Consider the following 18,866-nt stretch of genomic DNA (forward strand, 5'->3'; position numbering starts at 1 on the left):
TCAAATTTTGGTTTTGCTTTAACTTATTAGACGAACCAATGAAGCCTTTATTTTTAAAATCTCAAACTTTTAATCACGCCATCCCGATTATACGGCAAAACAACACAGACAATTTTATGTTGTCGCGTCAGCCTGGGTGGCGTGACAAAACAAACTTGCCATACCAGCTACATCACATTGAAGCTTTGTTTCGCCATGTCAATCCAGCTAACATGGCTAAAATATTCAGATTGAGAAGTAAAATTTAGGTTTAAAACTAAACAAGTCTGGACTGGAGGCCTTGAACCACAGATTGCCATATAAACAGCTCAATCTTCCTAGGATATACATAATTTAAGGTTTGTTTTGGTCATTAGTAACTGTTTTCGCAACTAAAATATTCCCACGTGTAATTTGATGCTAACTAAAAATAAAATCATATTTTTATTACCCCTATAAAAGAGTGTTTGGGTATGATAAACAATACTGCATACAATAAATTTATTCACCGAAAATAGAAGAGCATTAGGGGATTATCAAGCAGAAATGCCGTTGTCCCCTGAAATGAATACTCCACTAGGTTATCACCGCCGATGAAGCTGACAATGTGCCCTAGGAGGCTATAGGATGGCCGTCTCATAAGAGAAAGAGTAAAAAGTAACTGATAGTAAGAAGTTTTTTTTTTATGAAACGAAAGGAAAGAAGTAACCAAGCTAACGTCCACTACTCGAGTCTGCACGTACGCTGCAACATCTAGTGCGACCAATCCAAGATCCAACAGGATCAAAGCCATACAAGTCTCATAGCTGACACCTCGTCGACCGGCTACTGCTAAGGAGGCTCTGATTGAGGCAATATGCCATGATCTTGTGGGAGCTCGCTGCCAAGGAGAGCGGTCGCCATAGAGGAGGAAGGGGATAATGAGGCAACATAGCAATATATGTGCTCTAAAAGAGGTAAGTGGTGTTCTAGCGCTCGCTAGAGGGCAATGTGTTTCGTTTTCAAAACAAGGTACAAATAAAGGGACTACCTTTTACTGGAGAAATAAGAGCCTCCGAACAACCCTACTTTTCTTAAACTAAATACGCTGGAATCTCAGTGAGCTACCGCTTCGCGTTCTTAAGATGAGGCGAGCACAACTTCATTGCCTTTTTTATGGCCTTGGTAGGAGATTTTTATTCTCTTGTCTTAATGGTCTCTTTTCCAGCCAAACTCGAGAAAAAAAATACTATGAACCAATATTTCACACAAGTTTTAGACCTATAAACAAGCTTTCGACCATGCCCTTCAGATTTTCTATAGAACATGTGAGTTTTTTAATTAATTTTTCTTTATAAGAACCCTTTAAAAATTAATAGTCTTATATAATTTATATAGAATGGTCCAGCTAATAGTTAAATTGGAAGAAAATACCTGGTCTATAATATCGCTTTTTTTATCATAGCCTTGTAACTCGCACAATCACAATTATTTTTCTTCCAAGCTTTTACACCGTCGCAAAGTTGCCTATGATGTCTTAGAGCTAACTATTGCCTTTAGCTCCACACACGCAAAAACCCTCCTCCTTCTCCGTCCACTCACCACACACACACAATTTATCCCCTTTAAAACAACAGCAATGTATCTTGTCTAGGTTGGTGGTAATAGTGTGTTCCATTATCAAGTAATAGTAACTTGATACACACTACAAAATTTGATGCCCATTGTGGTAAATAAGGTGGACCCGTACACAAACAAAATTCATCCATTCCATGTATTCGAGGTGTACAAATAACATATTTGACCTGCTTATTATTGGTAGCAAGCATACTACTCCCTCCATCCCAAAATGTTTGACACCGTTGACTTTTCTAAACATGTTTGATCGTTCATCTTATTTAAAAATTTTAAGTAATTATTAATTCTTTTCCTATCATTTGATTCATTGTTAAATATACTTTAATGTATACGTATAGTTTTACATATTTCACAAAAGTTTTTGAATAAGACAAATGGTTAAACATGTTTAAAAAAGTCAACAGCGTCAAACATTTAGGAAATGAGGGAGTACTTGATAGTAGCTATTATTAGGCACCACAACGTATGCTAACAAGAAAGCATATATTATTGTTTATTACCTGCTTTTTCACTACAATATAGATGTCCTTAGTAGCTTTATCCCATTGTTGCGCACATGGTCCAATATTGTTGTCACCATCTTAGTTGTCGTCGACATTATAAAAAGGTACGTAACGATACAATTAAGATGTTTTTCTAAGTACAAGTAAGACGTGCACATATACTCATGCACACACAAATATCCACATGAATATAACAAAGTTATACACAAGATTATTGCCAAGTCTTGCATCTCACGGGTACCTTCTTTTTTTTTGCAGGGGAAAGGGATAATTACTCATTAGCCTCCTCACATATAAACTGTGAGATAAAAGTACACTTATTGTCCGGCCAGAACTGTGTGATCTTGTCACAACGGCCCTTATTTGCTAAACAGTGACTAATAAGATTTTGACTTCTAAGACACTTATTAAAGCTAATATCCCTATTTCCCACCAAGAGAGAATCTATCTCCGTGATTAAAAACGCTAGCTCCGATTTAGCTCCTGTAGCATCGCGGAAAAGATGGACCATCGCCAAGCAGTCTGTCTCAATCACTATTGGTAGCAGGGTCCATTGTAGGGCGAGGGCAAGACCATCCCTGGAGGCGAGGAGTTCCATTTCCAAAGCACTGCTACAGTGATCAACATGTCCACAAGCAGCAAAAATAACCTCTCCTGTGCAGTTGCGCAACACAGCGCCTATACCACCCTTGCCTTCACTCTCCTGGAATGAGCCATCAACATTCAGCTTCATGCTTCCTGGGAGCGGCTTCGACCATTTGTCAGGAGCAGGTTCTCGACTCCGTTTGATGCTGTGCGACTTCTTTAGGACCACATCCACAACATGTTTCCCCTTTTCAGGATTTGCTTGGGGGTGTTGCTTGATCTCAGCAAGGGAGAGGACATAGCTTTCAATGAAACGTTTGGACACTAGTATTCCTGGGGCTGGTTTGCCATGCACTATTTCATTCCGTGTGTGCCAGATTCGCCACAGTACCATTAAAAGCATAACCTGATCCTCCGGCTGCGACTGCTCCAACAGGTCCAGGATCACTTTCGAATCTCCATTGTGAATGTTGCTGAGAGGGTTAAGCTGCATATCATCACTCATCGCTTCCCAGAGTTGCCGGGCATGTGGGCAGTGAAACAAAGCGTGGACAACATATTCTGACTCCACCCCACAAATGGTGCAGATGTCTGAAACTTCAAGCTTCCTCTTCTTCTTATTTTCCAATGTTGTAAGGCTGTTAGTAATAGCTCGCCAGGCAAAAATCTTCACCTTTTGGGGCGCATTGCATTTCCAAAGGGCATTACAAGCTCTGCTACTTCCATTCCCGGATGAACTCGAGCCATCATTAACCTGTGCTAGAGCTACTGCCAAATGATAAGCACTCCTGACAGAAAATCTCCCCAGTCTATCCGGATGCCAAGCAATGAAGTCCTCCTCCAGCCTTGAAGATAAATGAATGTTTAGGATGGCCTCAGCGTCCATGGGCAGGAAATGGTGTGAGATTTTGTCATTATCCCAAGACCCGGACTGATCAATCAGGTCTGAAACCCATCTCAGTCTGCAATTTCTTTTAGCTGAGATGGGTCTTCTTGAATAGCTCCGCGGAATCCAGGGATCCTTCCACAATCTGACTGATTTACCATTGCCAATGTGCCATATGATGCCCTTCTTTAGTAATTCTAAACCATATTCGATCGCTCTCCAGCCTGGAGAGGCATTTCCTCCAAAACTTGTATCAATGAGAGAACCGTTCGGATAGTACTTGGCCTTCAAAATTCTAGCACAGAGACTGTCCCGTCTGTCAAACAATCTCTAGGCTTGTCTAGCTAGAAGCGCCTGATTAAACAGCCTAAAATCCCTAAACCCCATACCTCCCTTTAACTTCTGATCAATCAAACAGTCCCAGGATTTCCAGTGCGTTCTCCTCTTCCCTTTCTCTGCTCCCCACCAGAAATTACGAACCAGTTTTGTCAATTCCTCGCAGACCGACTCCGGGAGCTTGAAGAGTCCCATAACATAAACAGGCATGGCCTGTAGGACAGCTTTAATCAAAATCTCCTTCCCCCCCCCGGTTGACAGAAAGTTCTCACCCCACAGCATAATTCTCTTCCATAATCTCTCTTGGAGGCTTTTGAATTTTCCTTTGGTCATTCTTCCCTCAGGCGTCGGAAAGCCCAAATATTTATCTTCAAAGGAGTTACTTATCTGCAGGGTCTGCTTTATCTGATTTTGGACAGCAGTAGGAGAGCTTTGCCCGAACATGATGGAGCATCTGGAAGGATTTATCAATTGCCCAGTGCAGGAAGCATATGTTTTGAGAACTTCTTTCATCACTACCGCCTGATCATTTGCCACTTTAAAAAACAACAGCGTGTCATCCGTAAACAGTAAATGCGACACAGCAGGAGCACGACGGCATATCTGGATTTGGGTTCATGACTCCTTGATCCACTTTCTCTTCTAGTAGCAAGGACAGTCCATCAGCCACAAAAAGGAAAAGAAAGGGCGAAAGCGGATCACCCTGACGCAGACCTCGTGATGGAGCAAAGGTGTTCAACAGGGTTCCATTAAGTTTAACTGCATATCTTACCGAGGTTATACATGCCATAATCCATTTAACCCAACAGTGAGCGAAACCCAGTTTAACCATTGCTTGCTCCAAAAATTTCCAGTCTACACGGTCATACGCTTTGGACAAGTCCATCTTGTATGCGCAGTAAGCATTCTCAGGGTTTTTATTCCTCTGTATATTGTGGAAGCATTAGAATGCTATCAGGGCATTATTTGTTATCAATCTACCAGGGACAAAAGCACTCTGGTTCTGCGACACCAGATCATCCAGGATTGGTCTTAGTCTGTTCACCAAACATTTAGACACTATTTTATAGACCACATTGCACAAACTGATAGGTCTGAAATCCTTTAGTTCCTGTGGTTGCTCAGTTTTCGGTATCAGAACAATGGCAGTCTCATTGACCCCCGAAGGCATGGTACCCGAAGAGAAAAATTCTTGTACTGCTCGCACAATGTCGTCCTTTAGTATAGCCCAATTCCTCTGATAGAACCGACCAGGGAATCCATCTGGCCCGGGTGCTTTTAATGGACCAATTTGGAACAGGGCATTTGCAATTTCCTCTTCACTGACGGTTTTGCATAGTTCCTCATTCATCGCATCCGTGACTTTCGGCTTTATCAGGCTAGTGACTCTCGAATGATCAATGCTGGGGTCGGCAGTGAACAGCCTTTGGAAATACTCAGTTGCCATGCTTTCCAACTCTTTTGTCGTATTGTGAACAGTACCGTCACTATCCCGTAGCTTTGTAATCTTATTCTTCTTTGCTCTCCACACTGCTTTGCTGTGAAAGAAACGTGTATTTCTATCACCTTCTTTCAGCCAAGCAATTCGAGATCGTTGCAGCCATATCATCTCCTCACGGTACAGAAGTTCGTTCATTTGATCAGACACCCGTCTTATTTCCCTGCTGTCGGTATTACTTAGAAGAAGTTCAGATAGTTTCTTTCTAGTTTTCTCAATCTCCCGGCTGACATTCCTGAACTTTTTCTTACTCCATGGGCGAAGGTTAGACATCATCCTAAACAGAGCTTGATTAATGTCGCTCAGATCCTGCTTAGCTCCGGAAACGCCCCAAGATTCTGCTATAACTTCAGAGATTGCATGGTCTCTTTCCCAATAAATTTCATAATGGACACACTTCGCAAAATTCCTGCGAAGATCTTCAGAATAAAATTTGACAAGGATGGGGCAATGGTCTGATCTAGGAGAGGACAGATGAAACACCTGTGCTGTAGAGAACAGTCCCCTCCACCCATCATCTGCAAGGGCGCGGTCTAGGCACACTTTAACATTGCCGCGGCTTTCTCTCCTGTTATCGTAAGTGTATGGCACCCCCGAGAACCCCAGATCATGGAGTTCACATCTCTGGACCACATCCCTAAAGGCTTGCATCTGCGGCTCACTTCGTTGTTTCAGAGAGAAGTGCTCAAACTGTCAAAGAGTCTCATTAAAATCACCCACCACTAACCACGGGTACCTTCTTTAACCATCAAACGTACGTACCCTATGATTTTTATCACATGGACCCTAACCAGAGCACAACTATGTTCACACAAGTAAACTGGTTTTGCTTTAACCTCCAATCTGTACCATGTTGTATAGACTCGTACTTAGACAATTTTGGCTACTATTATTTCCACCAAAAAATGGTGATATCTCAGAATTGGCGATACAAAGTGCCGGAACCCATATTTGGTTCAAACAAGACATACCTATCTTGTGAAAATATTTCTATACGCGGTTGCATGCACAAACAAGGTGGGAAAAATAAAAGTCAAAAATAGCTGCTAATTAGACTCAGGTAAATGGCACAGGCAATTGGTCATCCGTTGAAGCAAAATTGGGAAAAAAAAAACGGGGTGTTGCGAGAATCGAACTCGCGACCTCTCGCACCCGAAGCGAGAATCATACCACTAGACCAAACACCCTTTGCGTTGTTTCTGTTCCGTAAGTTTTATAAATTTATATAACAGGAACTCGAATTCTCTAACTAATACATTTACCTCGCAACGCTAGAAGAGGGAGAAAAAAAAAGGGCAGCAATGAAAGTGATTAGGCGTAGTCAGTCTAACTCATTCCGTATGAAATTCAGTTCGACTGATCATATGCTGTCAGTTGAGGTATATCCACACCTGCTTCACCGCTAAACATAGCACGGGAGGGATTGATAGAAGCAGAGTGCATATCAACATATATAGCCTTTCTCCCTTTGCAAATTGTGAAGATAAACTATATCTTTCATGCAATCAGAAATTCGGTGCGCCATCCTAATCTTGAGATAGACCCTTACAGTTCAAAGAATCGATTAATTGCAGAATATGAATAGCGAGTTAAATGATCTGGCGCAGACGCGCGGTACGCAATCAACATTTAGGACACCAGCTGAGAATGACCAATGAAAATGAGATTGAAATAAGCTATTAGCATTTCAGAATGTACATAATACAGATAGCTAAGTTGTCTCCTTTCACAAGGTTTGTTTACACAAGTATTCCATTTCCAGAGCCCCCCTATTGTAATACTATGAAACATGAGAACAGGCTACAAGGAATAAAGGTCCATAAGGAGATTTAACTCTGCACGAAGCATATCGAAAGCAGGATTTGCTGGTCGTTATATATGCACACGACACGGTAAACACATCGAATGCAAAACAAAGAAAAAGGCTTTCAATGTTCTAGCACTTGAAGCCCCCGCAAATAATCAGCCAGAGGAAGAGAATCAACGCCGCAACAGCACCACCCACCATCAACTTAAACCTCAGGTTCTGAAGCCACATCTTACGCCTGAGCTCTCTTCCATGCCTGTGGAAGCTGTCAGCCTGAAGATTATTTGAAAACACACCACTTAGTCATGGTTACTTAAACATTCTTACAGAAACAAAAATTTCACACAGATTTTCCATACCTGTGATTGTAAGGTTTCAGTCTTGCCGACCAAAAGCTCAATCTTCTCTCCACGTTCCAATATCTATACAAAATCCAGGACAGTAAGAGTCAGTAGTATGAAACATCAAGAAAGGAGTTTATTTTTTCTGTATTCAGTTAAATACTAAAATGACATGAGGCCACAAATATTGTTTGCATTCTCTGGCTTCCTGTAAAATGCCAGACTGACTAATTACATACTGGGTAGGAGTACTAGACATGGGTTTCTATATTGGAAAGTCAGCATAACTAAAATGATACTCCTATATCCCAAGATATTGAAACTAGAATGCCAATAACCATACTGTCATAGTGAAGACTTTGTAACAAAAAAAAAGTTCAAATACGTGGGCAAAACAATAAGCAGACGATTCATCACCACAATGACAACAGTATGTACTAACTCACAAAAAGGGGGGAAAAACTGATCTTTATTTTAAAACTCAAGATCCCATCATTACTTGTTCAATTCGTAAATTAATCACACCAACAGACACCAGAGCACTTCTATGCATAGCAACATAGACTGCACACAGTAATAATATTCTGCAGGAACTTCCAAGCAGCATGGGATGTGGCCCATGAACTATTGAAAATGTTTCCATTTGCAATTTTTCATTGAGCAGGAAAGGTGAAACAAGTTTACGCGATTTTTCATTGAGCAGAAAAGGTGAAACATGTTTACATCATACCCTGACATGATATCCACGTTTACTTCATCAAAGAAATAAATCACACAGAAATATGGCCATACATGAATAGAACAGGGGAACTGTTAGGTGTCTAGAACAATATAATCCAGAGTTTTTGGGAAACCTTACTTACACAACAATTGTTTCCGTACACAATATACTATATTCTTTCAGCAAAGAAAGCACTGTTTTGAGCACATACCTTCTCAATGTTGTCCATCATAATCCCTTTGACCTCCGTGAGGTGTGCTTTCACTTTGGAGAGCTTGCTAATTTCCTCTGGATGATTAATACAATACAGCATGTGATCCTTCAGCCTCGGTCTATACCCAAACACAAAAACACATGTTAAAGACACATTTGATACTAGTAAAAGAAAGAAACATCATATGTAGGTAACACAGCATATGGTGACTTCATACCCGAATTCCCGGTCAAGATTGTAGGCGATGCTAAATCGGTCCTCCAAGAGGAAGTCATCATCATCTGCATCATCGGCGAGCGGGTGTTGACCCTCCTCGTCGATACTGGAGCCATACCGCTGCATGAAGTCTTCCTTAACCCTATCTAGGAACACAAACGGCACGCTCCTTCCAACGGCCTCATCCGCAACGACGAGAAACACTGCAGCCCCCAAAATAACCCAAGTGAGCTCAACAGATATCACAATTACTAACTACTGTAGTTCAGTTCCCACAGAAAGATAAGAATAAGAAGAAGAGGGGTGTTACCGAAGCCGCGGTCGACGAGGAAGTTGAAGGTGTGGCCATCGCAGGAGTAGGTGGACTTGGAGGTGTTGGGGGGAAGCTTCTGGAGGCACTGGACGGCGATGGTGCTGAAGTTGCCGGAGAAGGCGGTGTGCTCGGCCAGCACGACGGAGCCCTTGGCCACGAAGCTGTATATCAGGGACTGCTTATTGCCGTTCATGGCTCCTGCCTCCCGAAATCGCACGAGGTCGTCCAGTCAAGAAATCCCAAACCCTAATTTGTGTTCCCAACAACAACAACACCAATCAACCAATCAATCACTCCACTAGTGAGACTAGAGTACCCTCAAAAAGGAAATCCGAATAGAATGTGAATTAGGAGAGAAGGGAAGAGGAAGCGGCATCAGAGTCGGAGGTTAGCAGTAGAGACGATTCAGAAACTAACCCCACCAAGAAGAAGAGGAAGAAGAAGAAGAAGAAGAGGGGGAATCGGAGATGAGGTGGTGGTTGGTTGAATCGGGAGAAGGGGAGCAGATCTCGCCTCGTGTAAGGGAGAGAGAGGGCTCTGAAGCTTGAGAGGAGAGGGGGGGAAGGGGACCGACGAGGCGAACCTTCTAGAAGGGCAGAGATCGTCGCTTCCCTTTTCCTCTCTCGCTCGCGGCTCGCGCTGAAGGTGAAGGTGAATTCGAGTGCGTGCGTGCCGTGCCGTGCCTTTGCTGCGAATCAACCCAACTCCTCTCCTGCCGAGAAAGTTACGTATTTGCCCTTCGTCGAGTCGAGTTACTCGCACACTGCACACACGAAGAAGATGACGACAGAGAGAGTTGACTCAGCTAGTTTTATTTATTTTTCCTTTGCTAATCTGCGTGTTCCTCCTGGGAAATTCTGGTTGGATAATTAGCCGCTTAACGTGTTAAACGTTTGTTAAATTTAAGAATGGTTTTCACTGGATCGTTGAAGAAATAACTAATAAGCAGAGCACACCCTCCGTCCCAAAATATAGCAGCCTTATACTATATGGGACACATACTAATACAACGAATCGAATCTGGACAATCGTTGTCCTAGGATGTGTCTCATCCAGTATAAGATTGTTATTTTTTGGAACAGAGGGAGTAACCTTTCCGTCACATCGTTTTAATTTTAATTAAACTTCTAATTTTGATGTGAACTACACACCGTAACACTTAACATCCCGTGAAGATGGAAATGCACAAGACAAGGATAGGCAGAAAGAAGATTGCCAAAATGCACCGCTGATGTTACAGGTTCAACATATTTCTCATGTGCAAGTTAAAAACAGACAATGTATTCAAGAAGAGTATACAAGCTGTTTTTACAACTACATCATCATCAAGCAAACGTAGCAAGGCATGAAATATGATGGCAGGATACAGTGAGACAGGTTGAAAGAGCCGCAGTAACTAGTCGGAATCAGAGTCATGCCTCCTCTTGTGCTTGTCTTTGCGGTGGCGCTTCGACCTGTCGTCCGACTCATGCCGACTCCTCTTCTCTTGCTTGTCACGCCTCCTCTCCTTTCCTTCCGAGTGCCTTTCTCGCTTCCGCTCTTTCTCCCCTCCCCTCTCCTCACGCCCCCTTTTGCTCCTACGATCATCATCGGAATCTTCACGTTCCGGTTTGGTTTCCGGTGGAGGGTTGTCAGCCTGCTCAGCGGGCACCATTTCTGGAGGATCAAGGTTAAAGGAGCTCGATTCTTCCTCTCTGCGAGGACCCCTGAGATAATGTGCATTATGATTATATTATTAGTAATTCATCAAATATCACTAGAAAAAACTTTTCAGATAAGTTCGATTATATGACCACTATATAATAAGGATGATTTAAAGTGGGTTTGAAACTATTGCAGCATGAACTTACTTGTATAAACCTAGACCCTGCACTTGTGCTGCTTCAGCATGTCCAGCACCCAAGTCTTCTGCAGTTGATCCTCGCTTAATAAGCTCTGCGTACTCATGCTTATCTAATCGGTTGCCCTTAGGTCGACTACTACGCTTAGGAACTAAGCCAAGTGCCTCCCGCATGGACTGCTCCTCCTCTTCCTTCACTCTCCTGATTTCTTCCTTGAGAGCATCTTCTGAGTCAGATTTCTTATCTTTTGTATACCAGAACAGGTCCTTCCCTGGCCGAGATAATCAGTCTCTCGTATCAATAACTTAGAATCCACAGGGTTATACATTAAAATAACAGGACTTAAAAAAGTAAAACAAGCATTGACATTCCAATCCACTTTAGTTGAAGGCTTATCAAAACATTTGGCCAAGCCCAGCTAAAAAAGGAGATCTATTGCTATTAGCCTACTATTATCAAGCCAAAACGAGGTTTCTAAGGTACAATTACAAACTCACTTGAGCTGGTAACAAAACAACACATGCCAATATTGAACTCACTGAATGCACCTACGGTTCACAAATTCACTGCTCACAAGACCAACATTTCTTCCAGTTGATAAATAACTAGAAGGTCGAAAAACATGAATGACTAATTTTAATTTGTATCTGGAATCCATAAAATAAAAAAGGATGCCATAGCACTTTATTTGTATCAGCTAGAAGGTCAATAAATAGAATGCCAGCGCTTTTGTTTAGTTCGTGCTAACCCTGACAAATGCCTGCTTATGTTTCAACAGTTACGCACTTGTCGCACTAAAAATACATAATATTCCAGTTCAATTATATCAAAGGTAATGTCCCGGTATACACAAAATGATAGTGTTAACCTGAACAACTTGAGGGAGATGTGATTAGCCACTCTTGATTTCTGGACATGGGACAACTGGTATTCACTAATCTAGTAGACTAACAGTACAGCTAAATCAAGGTCAAGTAGGAAACTACAGTAAGAGATAAGATATTTTTAACAATTTAATTAGACCATGTGACATAAAAAAGAAGAAGAAGAAGAAGAAGAAAAACCACTTCATGTCGAGCAGTAAAAAACCATTGTTTTATAAGGACTAGCCAGCCAACAAAGGTGGATGTAAACAAGGGGTATTGTTATATTTACCTTTCTGCCATCTTCCAACAGGAGCCTTAATGCTATGACCGAGGTAATTCTCTCGGTGCTTGTCAACCTTAACATCATCCCATTTGAATTCTGCAAGGAACAAAAGGAGAAAAGTATTTAGATTTACTGAGCTTTTCTAATAATTGTATGTTCAACCCATATAACAAAAAAGCTCGTAAGCTACAATGCAAAGTGCAAGATGGAGATGACACAATGGCAGTGGAACAGAACAACATGTAGAAGAGCTTATAGCAAAAACAAACGATCAAAATGTAGGCCTATTCATGTTGGCAGGTGTAGGAGTAGTCCAGTGCACGCTTTTCTGTTTGAGAAAAGGTAGCTTTATGTTCATAGTACAAAATGAAGAACCACAGGTGCAATTGGAGGAGCTAACGGGCTGCACTCATTATTTATAGCGCTTGTAAAGTTGAATAGTAAGCATAAGGTTATACAATTAGGGCACCGATGATGCCCATAAGTGATGATAATCTAGTGAGTTTATCATATACAAAGTAGTTATATAGTACAAGCCTATAAATGAACCCCCCCCCCCCCCAAAAAAAAAGTGATGATTTTCTCTTTCAGATGCAGCAATTGTAATCAATGTAATTTGGATCATTTTCTCACCTCATTGTATCTTGTAGTTATCTAGCAGCTTTTTGCTCATTCAGCATGAGGATGAACCTTAGCATTATAAAGCATAAAACACAACGAAATACAGAGAGTAAAACTGAATATTCCATGATATCCTAGAGCTATATTCATGATATCCTAGAGCTCGGAGCACATTAATAAGTGCCGTACATTGCAGCAAACAAATGCATATCCATAATATATGCCCACAGAAGTTGAAAAACTCGTGTAAATTTTGGAAAGCTCATACATCCAGCATATAGAAGTGCTAATACTAATTTTATAGTGTCATGTTTCATCCTGATGACTGGTATTGCCATGCCACCATTCATTAAGGTAATTTTGGCAGCAGTACGTTGTAACCCCAGTAGTTGTTGTCCCTTGATGATCCGACTGTCAGTCTGTCACACGAGGATCCCTTGCAATGGGGTCATCCATTCATCTTATGACCATTGTTTTTAAACTAAAAAACAATGTCGGATACCAATGAGGAACTTGGTATCAATTGGATAGAGAAGAGATAAAGGTGAACACGCGTGCCGAAGGGTGCTGAATGCGGGCAGGCATACGTGCGTGACCGCGCCATGTGCAGTTTCCATCTTATAACCTTTCAAAGGAACATGATTCAATAACAATATGGCAGACACAGAATTCCTCCTGATGCAAGATCATACAAGCAAACAGATGAGTTGGAAGGTAAGATCCTACGCACTAACCACATAGACACAAGAGACGAACTAGCTAATCGAATCCAGTGCAACACGGACGAGTTGGAACCAACAAGTAAGACCGGACGAGATGCAATCAAACGCGAGGAAGGAGCATCGACAAATCAACAACTAGAACCTTACAGCCACAGCGAGTCCCTAGCAACAGCATCGAAACCCTAGCGAGTGTTTCACGGAAGTAAAAAAATTACGCGGCAGAATTAGGGCCCGCAGCCAGCGATTGAGATCTCACGGCGAGTGGATTTGGGAAAGGTAGGAGAAGGAGAGAGCTTACGATCCCGTCCGCCGCGGACGCCGCCTCTCGTCGGGTGGTACATCTCCGCCCGGTCGCGCCGCCGGTGGGGTGGGGAATTCGGCGGAGGAAGACGACGACGATTTGCGTAGTGGAGGTTTTTTTCCTTTTTTTTTTTTTTTTGAGATTGAGATGCGCGACCGCCATATGTGGAATGGGCCCTTTATGTTTCGGCCCACGACGAAAGGAAGCCCACCGGCGTCAATCTCCACCGTCCGATCCGATCGGACGGTCGAAACGGCACAGAGCATGCAGCCACAAAAACCCTAGGTCGGGAGCACGCATCCTCACTCGCCGCCTTCTCTCCTCTCGCGCCGTTTCGCTCCCTGACCCTCCGCCGCCGCCGCCGCCGATCATCATGAGGTGATTCCCGCCGCCCAATCTCTACTTCCCTTCTTACGGTTAACGAATCTCTTCTATTGCTTAGTTTCTGTCGCTATGGCCTTCTGTGATTCTGCGCGCTTGCTTTGTTAGATCAAAGCTCTTATTAAGATGTAAGAAGATGATATGGAATTCGGACGATTTGTTTAGTTTATGTCTCATTAAAGCGATGGATCTCGAGATAGACTGGGATCACGTAGCTGTACACCTTGCATGATCTAGAGTTTTCTGCTTCTCGCTAGAGATCAGTGGCGCTAGCTAGATTATGTCTGAATATAGGTTACTGATCGGTATAAGAAATGCTCGTTCTTTGTTTCCTGAACAAAATTCACGTGCTGAGCTTGCGTGATCAATTGCAGTAAGTTGCAGAGCGAGGTTCTCAAGGAAGCCATCTCCCAGGTTGTTGGGGAATCCAAGGAGAAGGGCAGGAAGTTCACCGAGACCGTTGAGCTTCAGATTGGTCTCAAGAACTATGACCCGCAAAAGGACAAGCGTTTCAGCGGCTCCGTCAAGCTGCCCCATATCCCCCGCCCCAAGATGAAGGTCTGCATGCTTGGTGATGCCCAGCATGTCGAGGAGGTAAGATTATGATGCCATACCCATTTTGATTTTGTAAATTTGTACACCCTCCGTTTAGATTGAAATTGAGGATTTTCCTTTCTCACTCATGTAAGTGACCTTAGATTATTTAAGTCTTTGTTTTACATTCTTGTAGTATCTTAACTGAAACATATTTCATATTTTTAATTTGTTTGGTTGAATTATTATTTGTGCCTTGCCTGATATATTGTCTGGGTCCTTCTCCATTGCATCTCAAGTGTTGTATGCTATGTATAATTGGCTGGAGTCTGAAATTAAGAATGTTCACACGTTGTTTGTGGATCAATTTATTCTGTCTAATGAGAATTTATTTATCTGCCAACTTGCTGCGGATTGGCTCGTGTGCAGGCTGAGAAGATTGGGCTTGACTACATGGATGTTGAGGCTCTTAAGAAAATGAACAAGAACAAGAAGCTGGTTAAGAAGCTTGCCAAGAAGTACCATGCTTTCTTAGCATCAGAGGCCATCATCAAGCAGATTCCTCGTCTCCTTGGTCCTGGTCTCAACAAGGCAGGCAAGTATTCCATTTTCTGACATTCTTGCTTTTTCTTGGTGTAGTTCTGAATTTTAACGAGTGCATGCTAGTTTTTCTTGGTGTAGTTTTGAATTCTAATGAGTACATGCTAGTTTTTCTTGGTGTAGTTATGAATTCTAACGTGCACAGTATTGTTTCATATGCCTCACTGCTACCTGAATAGTACTACAAATTTATAGTTGACCTGCAGTGAAACATAACTATCATCTAGGTGTTACATTGTATTTCATTTTTCATGGCGTTGTCTTTTTATGCTAATTTCATGCCAACTGTTAACTGTTGTAGGACCTAAACTGTCCAATTGGACCTTAATCTAGTAACTGTGTGAAGTTTACCCATATGTTTTTTTAGACTCTGGCTAGTTGGGGTTTACCAAGGCAGATTGGTTAATTGAATCATTTTGATCACACTGCAGGCAAGTTCCCTACATTGGTTACTCACCAGGAGTCTCTTGAATCCAAGGTCAACGAGACGAAAGCTACAGTCAAGTTCCAGCTGAAGAAGGTTCTGTGCATGGGTGTTGCTGTGGGTAACTTGTCAATGGAGGAGAAGCAGATCCAGCAAAACATCCAAATGAGCGTCAACTTCCTCGTGTCCCTTTTGAAAAAGAACTGGCAGAATGTGAGTTATCTGTTCTGAGCCTGTTTGCATGCAATTAAACTTACAGCTCAAATCTGTTTAACAACATAGTGAATATATATGAGTTTTGGCCTTGCTTTGAATAATAGTTTTATGTGAGAAAACAACTGATGATAACTTGGAATTGTTTGTGTTTGATAGGTGAGGTGCCTTTACATCAAGAGCACCATGGGGAAACCAATCAGGGTGTTCTAAGTTGGTGTGTTCCACCTAGAAGTGAAAAGGATCAGTTGAAACCAAGCTTTTCCTCTTAAAATAGACCTGTCGCTCTGGGACCGGCTTTTGTCTGTCAGTGCAAGAGAATATATCAAAGAAATATCTGGACCTTATTTTTGTAGCGTGTTTATTTGGGAGTAACTTATTCTACGTAAGCTTCTAATGTGGAAATTCTATGTGTGTTATGCTGCTCCTACATACTCCCTCCGTTTCGGAATGTTTGACGCCGTTGACTTTTTATTACATGTTTGACCGTTCGTCTTATTCAAAAAATTTTGACACTTAATAATTCTTTTCCTATCATTTGATTCATTGTTAAATATATTTTCATGTAGGCATATAATTTTACATATTTCATAAAAGTTTTTGAATAAGACGAACAGTCAAACATGTGCTAAAAAGTCAACGGTGTCAAATATTTCGAAACGGAGGGAGTATAAGCCTTTTTACCTTGCAAGATTCAAGATTGGTGCAATTTGTTTCACTGCCACAGGTAGTGTTGATGATCATACTTGGATAGCAAATTTGTGAGAGCCTTCTGTGGCGCTTGACGACACCATTCGGATTGTTCCATCACTTCCATACTTCGTGCTGGTTGTAAGATTAGCATTAGACTACAATGTCCAATCCTTCAGTCTTCTGCACGTTTACCCTAAGTTTTATGGGTTTGTTAAATTGTCGTGCTTCCAAAGTTTAGGGTTTATCCATAGCTATGAATTTTTGCAAAACATGTTTAGGGTTTGATGGAACTAAGCATATACAACATCGTGAAAATCTCCGAAAATTTTCTCAACTTTAAATCTTTTGATAAAGTAAAAAAAAAAAGAAAGAAGGCTATAGTCAACGAGACTTGAAGCGTGAGGACGACCTCTGCCGCCGTTGATTTGGAATGGACGGTTAGGAGGTGAGGTGAGGCCGTCGTTGCAGCCCACAAAAAGGCGGAGGAGACCCGGAGACTGTGGAGACGCGACGCGAAATCGATCGAGAGATTATTGGCGAGTCGAGGAGAGTGCGCGAGAGAGATGGCGATGAGATCGGCGCTGACCTCACTCCCGTTGCGCCTCCGCTCCCCTGCTCCTGTGGCGGCGGCGTGCGGCGGGATGCGGCTGATGAGCGACGGCAAGGGGCGCGTGCTGAGCGAGGAGGAGCGGGCCAAGGAGAACGTCTACGTCCAGGTTTATTTGGTTGCTCCCTCCCCTCCCCTCGTCTCCTCTGCTCTTGTGCTCTCTCAGATCCGATCCAGTGCTCACCGCTATTGTTGCTGTGTGTTCTTTCTTTCTTTCCGGCTTGCTGGGGGAGCAGAAGATGGAGAGGGAGAGGATGGAGAAGCGCAAGAAGAAGCTCGAGAAGGAGAAGGCGGAGGCAGACAAGGGCAATCCCGCCGCCTCCGACAAGGTTATCCCCCACCCCCACTCTCTCTCTTCCCCAAACACTTGTGTTGATTATATCTGACTGGGGCAAGGCACACTTGTGTTGATGATATTGGGATTGATGGGGAAATGTCTAGTGTAGCCACAGGGACATTCAGAAATCGCTACATTGAGAGTATGCCTCAAGCGTCTGGTGGGTGGGGAACTAAGGATTGAAGATAACTTCATTCTGATTCTGTATCTTCATGAATATTCATACCCACTATCTGTTCTAGTTCAGAAAAGATGATAACCATGTTACAATGTACTTGATCCATCCAACTTACACACCTGCTCCTCAACATATGATCTGATGAATTCTTTTCTTCTAATTAGCGCAACAGTTGGTCTTGCTAACTTGCTGCAGTGTTTGAAACATGACTCATTTCTTTTTTTACTCCTATTGTTAGGATTAGATGATACTCCTACATATTACTTTGCCCTTCTCTCATAATTTTATACTCATTTGGTTTACATGCTATAATGTTTGATGTTGCAACTTGCAAACCACCTTATAGGAAATTTTGTGGATTTTCGTCCCAAATGGGACTTGGGCATGTAGTTGCAGCAGATTTTCGCTTGCACCTGGCAACTTACTAGAGGGAAACATTGACAAAGCAAAATCCTCTAATGTGTCTTGGGCGCAAAAATGCAGAATAGCATCTAATTTGGTTTACCTGACATGGCAGGCTTAAAAATGTAGAATAGCAACTAATTTGGTTTACCTGACATGGCAGGCTTCTTATGATCCTATCTACCTTTTCAAGTTCTATATGCTTTTAAGAATTATCTCCCTTGTATGGAGATACATTTTTCAGCTTATTGCACTTTAATTCTCTCTATGGAACAATAGTTTGGACTATTTACTAATGCTGCTCAATTGCTCGTCCTATCTACCTTTTCAAGTTCTGTATGCTTTTAAGAATTATCTCCCTTGTATGGAGATGCATTTTTCAGCTTATTGCACTCTAATTCTCTCTATGGAACAATATAGTTTGGACTATTTACTAATGCTGCTCAATTGCTCGTCTTGGCAGAATACGGAGGGGGGATCCAACTAGGAGTGATGTGCTTCTGTCTGAAGACGGACTTGTTTCACATGCCTATGTTGGACACCGGTGTTCATACATGTCCTAGGATGAAAGAATAAATTCTGTAAAACATTTGACAGAGCTAGATTCATCTGCTCTGGTTTCCGGTGCTTGTTCATGATTGAATGAGGCTCTATTGTGTTGGACAAGTATATCTGTGTTCCCTTTCTGCATTTTGTTGCGCACCTAGATATGCAGAACATGCGTGCTGCTGCGGTTCCAGACATGCGGTTTATGCAATTCATTCGCAGCGGCGTGAGAATGCGTACGTATGCGGTTCCAGGCATGAGGTTCATTTGACAACAATATTTGCAGCTACAAGTAGCATAC

At 42.2% G+C, this 18,866-nt stretch overlaps 4 protein-coding genes and 1 non-coding gene across 7 annotated transcripts; 2 read left to right on the forward strand and 3 right to left on the reverse strand.

The window, feature by feature from the left end:
* Window positions 1-6,519: 6,519 nt before the first annotated feature.
* TRNAP-CGG (transfer RNA proline (anticodon CGG)) lies at window positions 6,520-6,591 on the reverse strand. The gene has a single exon. It is a non-coding gene; the product is annotated as a tRNA-Pro (tRNA).
* A 461-nt stretch (window positions 6,592-7,052) lies between these two features.
* Window positions 7,053-9,718, reverse strand: LOC4346309 (vesicle-associated membrane protein 727). 2 transcript variants are annotated; one of them, XM_015793900.2, is made up of 6 exons: window positions 9,600-9,718; window positions 9,014-9,262; window positions 8,705-8,906; window positions 8,485-8,605; window positions 7,571-7,633; window positions 7,053-7,484 (listed from the first exon to the last, which is right to left on the reverse strand). In XM_015793900.2, the coding sequence occupies exons 2-6, from the start codon at window positions 9,207-9,209 to the stop codon at window positions 7,341-7,343; spliced, it is 726 nt and encodes a 241-aa protein (XP_015649386.1). In that variant the 5' UTR covers window positions 9,210-9,262; window positions 9,600-9,718; the 3' UTR covers window positions 7,053-7,340. The 2 variants fall into 2 exon arrangements, with proteins under 2 accessions (XP_015649386.1, XP_015649387.1); XM_015793901.2 differs by having other exon boundaries at window positions 9,434-9,718.
* Window positions 9,719-10,252: 534 nt separating this feature from the next.
* On the reverse strand, window positions 10,253-13,795 carry LOC4346310 (multiple myeloma tumor-associated protein 2 homolog). The gene is made up of 4 exons (NM_001428222.1): window positions 13,648-13,795; window positions 12,013-12,102; window positions 10,867-11,128; window positions 10,253-10,722 (listed from the first exon to the last, which is right to left on the reverse strand). Exons 1-4 carry the CDS (start codon window positions 13,688-13,690, stop codon window positions 10,413-10,415), a joined length of 705 nt encoding a protein of 234 aa, NP_001415151.1. The 5' UTR covers window positions 13,691-13,795; the 3' UTR covers window positions 10,253-10,412.
* Window positions 13,796-13,953: 158 nt separating this feature from the next.
* LOC9266191 (60S ribosomal protein L10a) lies at window positions 13,954-16,231 on the forward strand. Its single transcript, NM_001428223.1, has 5 exons — window positions 13,954-14,028; window positions 14,406-14,625; window positions 14,995-15,160; window positions 15,597-15,802; window positions 15,962-16,231. The coding sequence occupies exons 1-5, from the start codon at window positions 14,024-14,026 to the stop codon at window positions 16,013-16,015; spliced, it is 651 nt and encodes a 216-aa protein (NP_001415152.1). The 5' UTR covers window positions 13,954-14,023; the 3' UTR covers window positions 16,016-16,231.
* Window positions 16,232-16,948: 717 nt separating this feature from the next.
* On the forward strand, window positions 16,949-18,687 carry LOC4346312 (uncharacterized). Of its 2 annotated transcripts, none has more exons than NM_001428225.1 (3): window positions 16,949-17,220; window positions 17,339-17,431; window positions 18,483-18,687. In NM_001428225.1, the coding sequence occupies exons 1-3, from the start codon at window positions 17,059-17,061 to the stop codon at window positions 18,504-18,506; spliced, it is 279 nt and encodes a 92-aa protein (NP_001415154.1). In that variant the 5' UTR covers window positions 16,949-17,058; the 3' UTR covers window positions 18,507-18,687. The 2 variants fall into 2 exon arrangements, with proteins under 2 accessions (NP_001415154.1, NP_001415153.1); NM_001428224.1 differs by having other exon boundaries at window positions 16,949-17,211.
* The last annotated feature ends 179 nt before the right edge of the window (window positions 18,688-18,866 follow it).

Source organism: Oryza sativa, chromosome 8, assembly GCF_034140825.1.
Source record: "Oryza sativa Japonica Group chromosome 8, ASM3414082v1".
NCBI lineage: Eukaryota > Viridiplantae > Streptophyta > Magnoliopsida > Poales > Poaceae > Oryza > Oryza sativa.

Excerpts from the sequence above, each read along its gene's own strand:
- LOC4346309 (XM_015793900.2), bottom strand. The coding sequence starts at position 9,209 with ATGAACGGCAATAAGCAGTCCCTGATATACAGCTTCGTGGCCAAGGGC. Across the intron at positions 8,606-8,704 it reads AATCTTGACCGGGAATTCGG|ACCGAGGCTGAAGGATCACA; the intron begins GTATGAAGTCAC and ends GTTTGGGTATAG. Across the intron at positions 7,485-7,570 it reads CTGAAACCTTACAATCACAG|GCTGACAGCTTCCACAGGCA; the intron begins GTATGGAAAATC and ends AATAATCTTCAG.
- LOC4346310 (NM_001428222.1), bottom strand. The coding sequence starts at position 13,690 with ATGTACCACCCGACGAGAGGCGGCGTCCGCGGCGGACGGGATC. Across the intron at positions 11,129-12,012 it reads TGTTGGAAGATGGCAGAAAG|GGAAGGACCTGTTCTGGTAT; the intron begins GTAAATATAACA and ends TATCTCGGCCAG. Across the intron at positions 10,723-10,866 it reads CAGGGTCTAGGTTTATACAA|GGGTCCTCGCAGAGAGGAAG; the intron begins GTAAGTTCATGC and ends ACATTATCTCAG.
- LOC9266191 (NM_001428223.1), top strand. Across the intron at positions 14,626-14,994 it reads ATGCCCAGCATGTCGAGGAG|GCTGAGAAGATTGGGCTTGA; the intron begins GTAAGATTATGA and ends GCTCGTGTGCAG. Across the intron at positions 15,803-15,961 it reads TGAAAAAGAACTGGCAGAAT|GTGAGGTGCCTTTACATCAA; the intron begins GTGAGTTATCTG and ends TGTGTTTGATAG.
- LOC4346312 (NM_001428225.1), top strand. The coding sequence starts at position 17,059 with ATGGCGATGAGATCGGCGCTGACCTCACTCCCGTTGCGCCTCCGCTCC. Across the intron at positions 17,221-17,338 it reads TCTACGTCCAGGTTTATTTG|AAGATGGAGAGGGAGAGGAT; the intron begins GTTGCTCCCTCC and ends CTGGGGGAGCAG. Across the intron at positions 17,432-18,482 it reads ATCCCGCCGCCTCCGACAAG|AATACGGAGGGGGGATCCAA; the intron begins GTTATCCCCCAC and ends TCGTCTTGGCAG.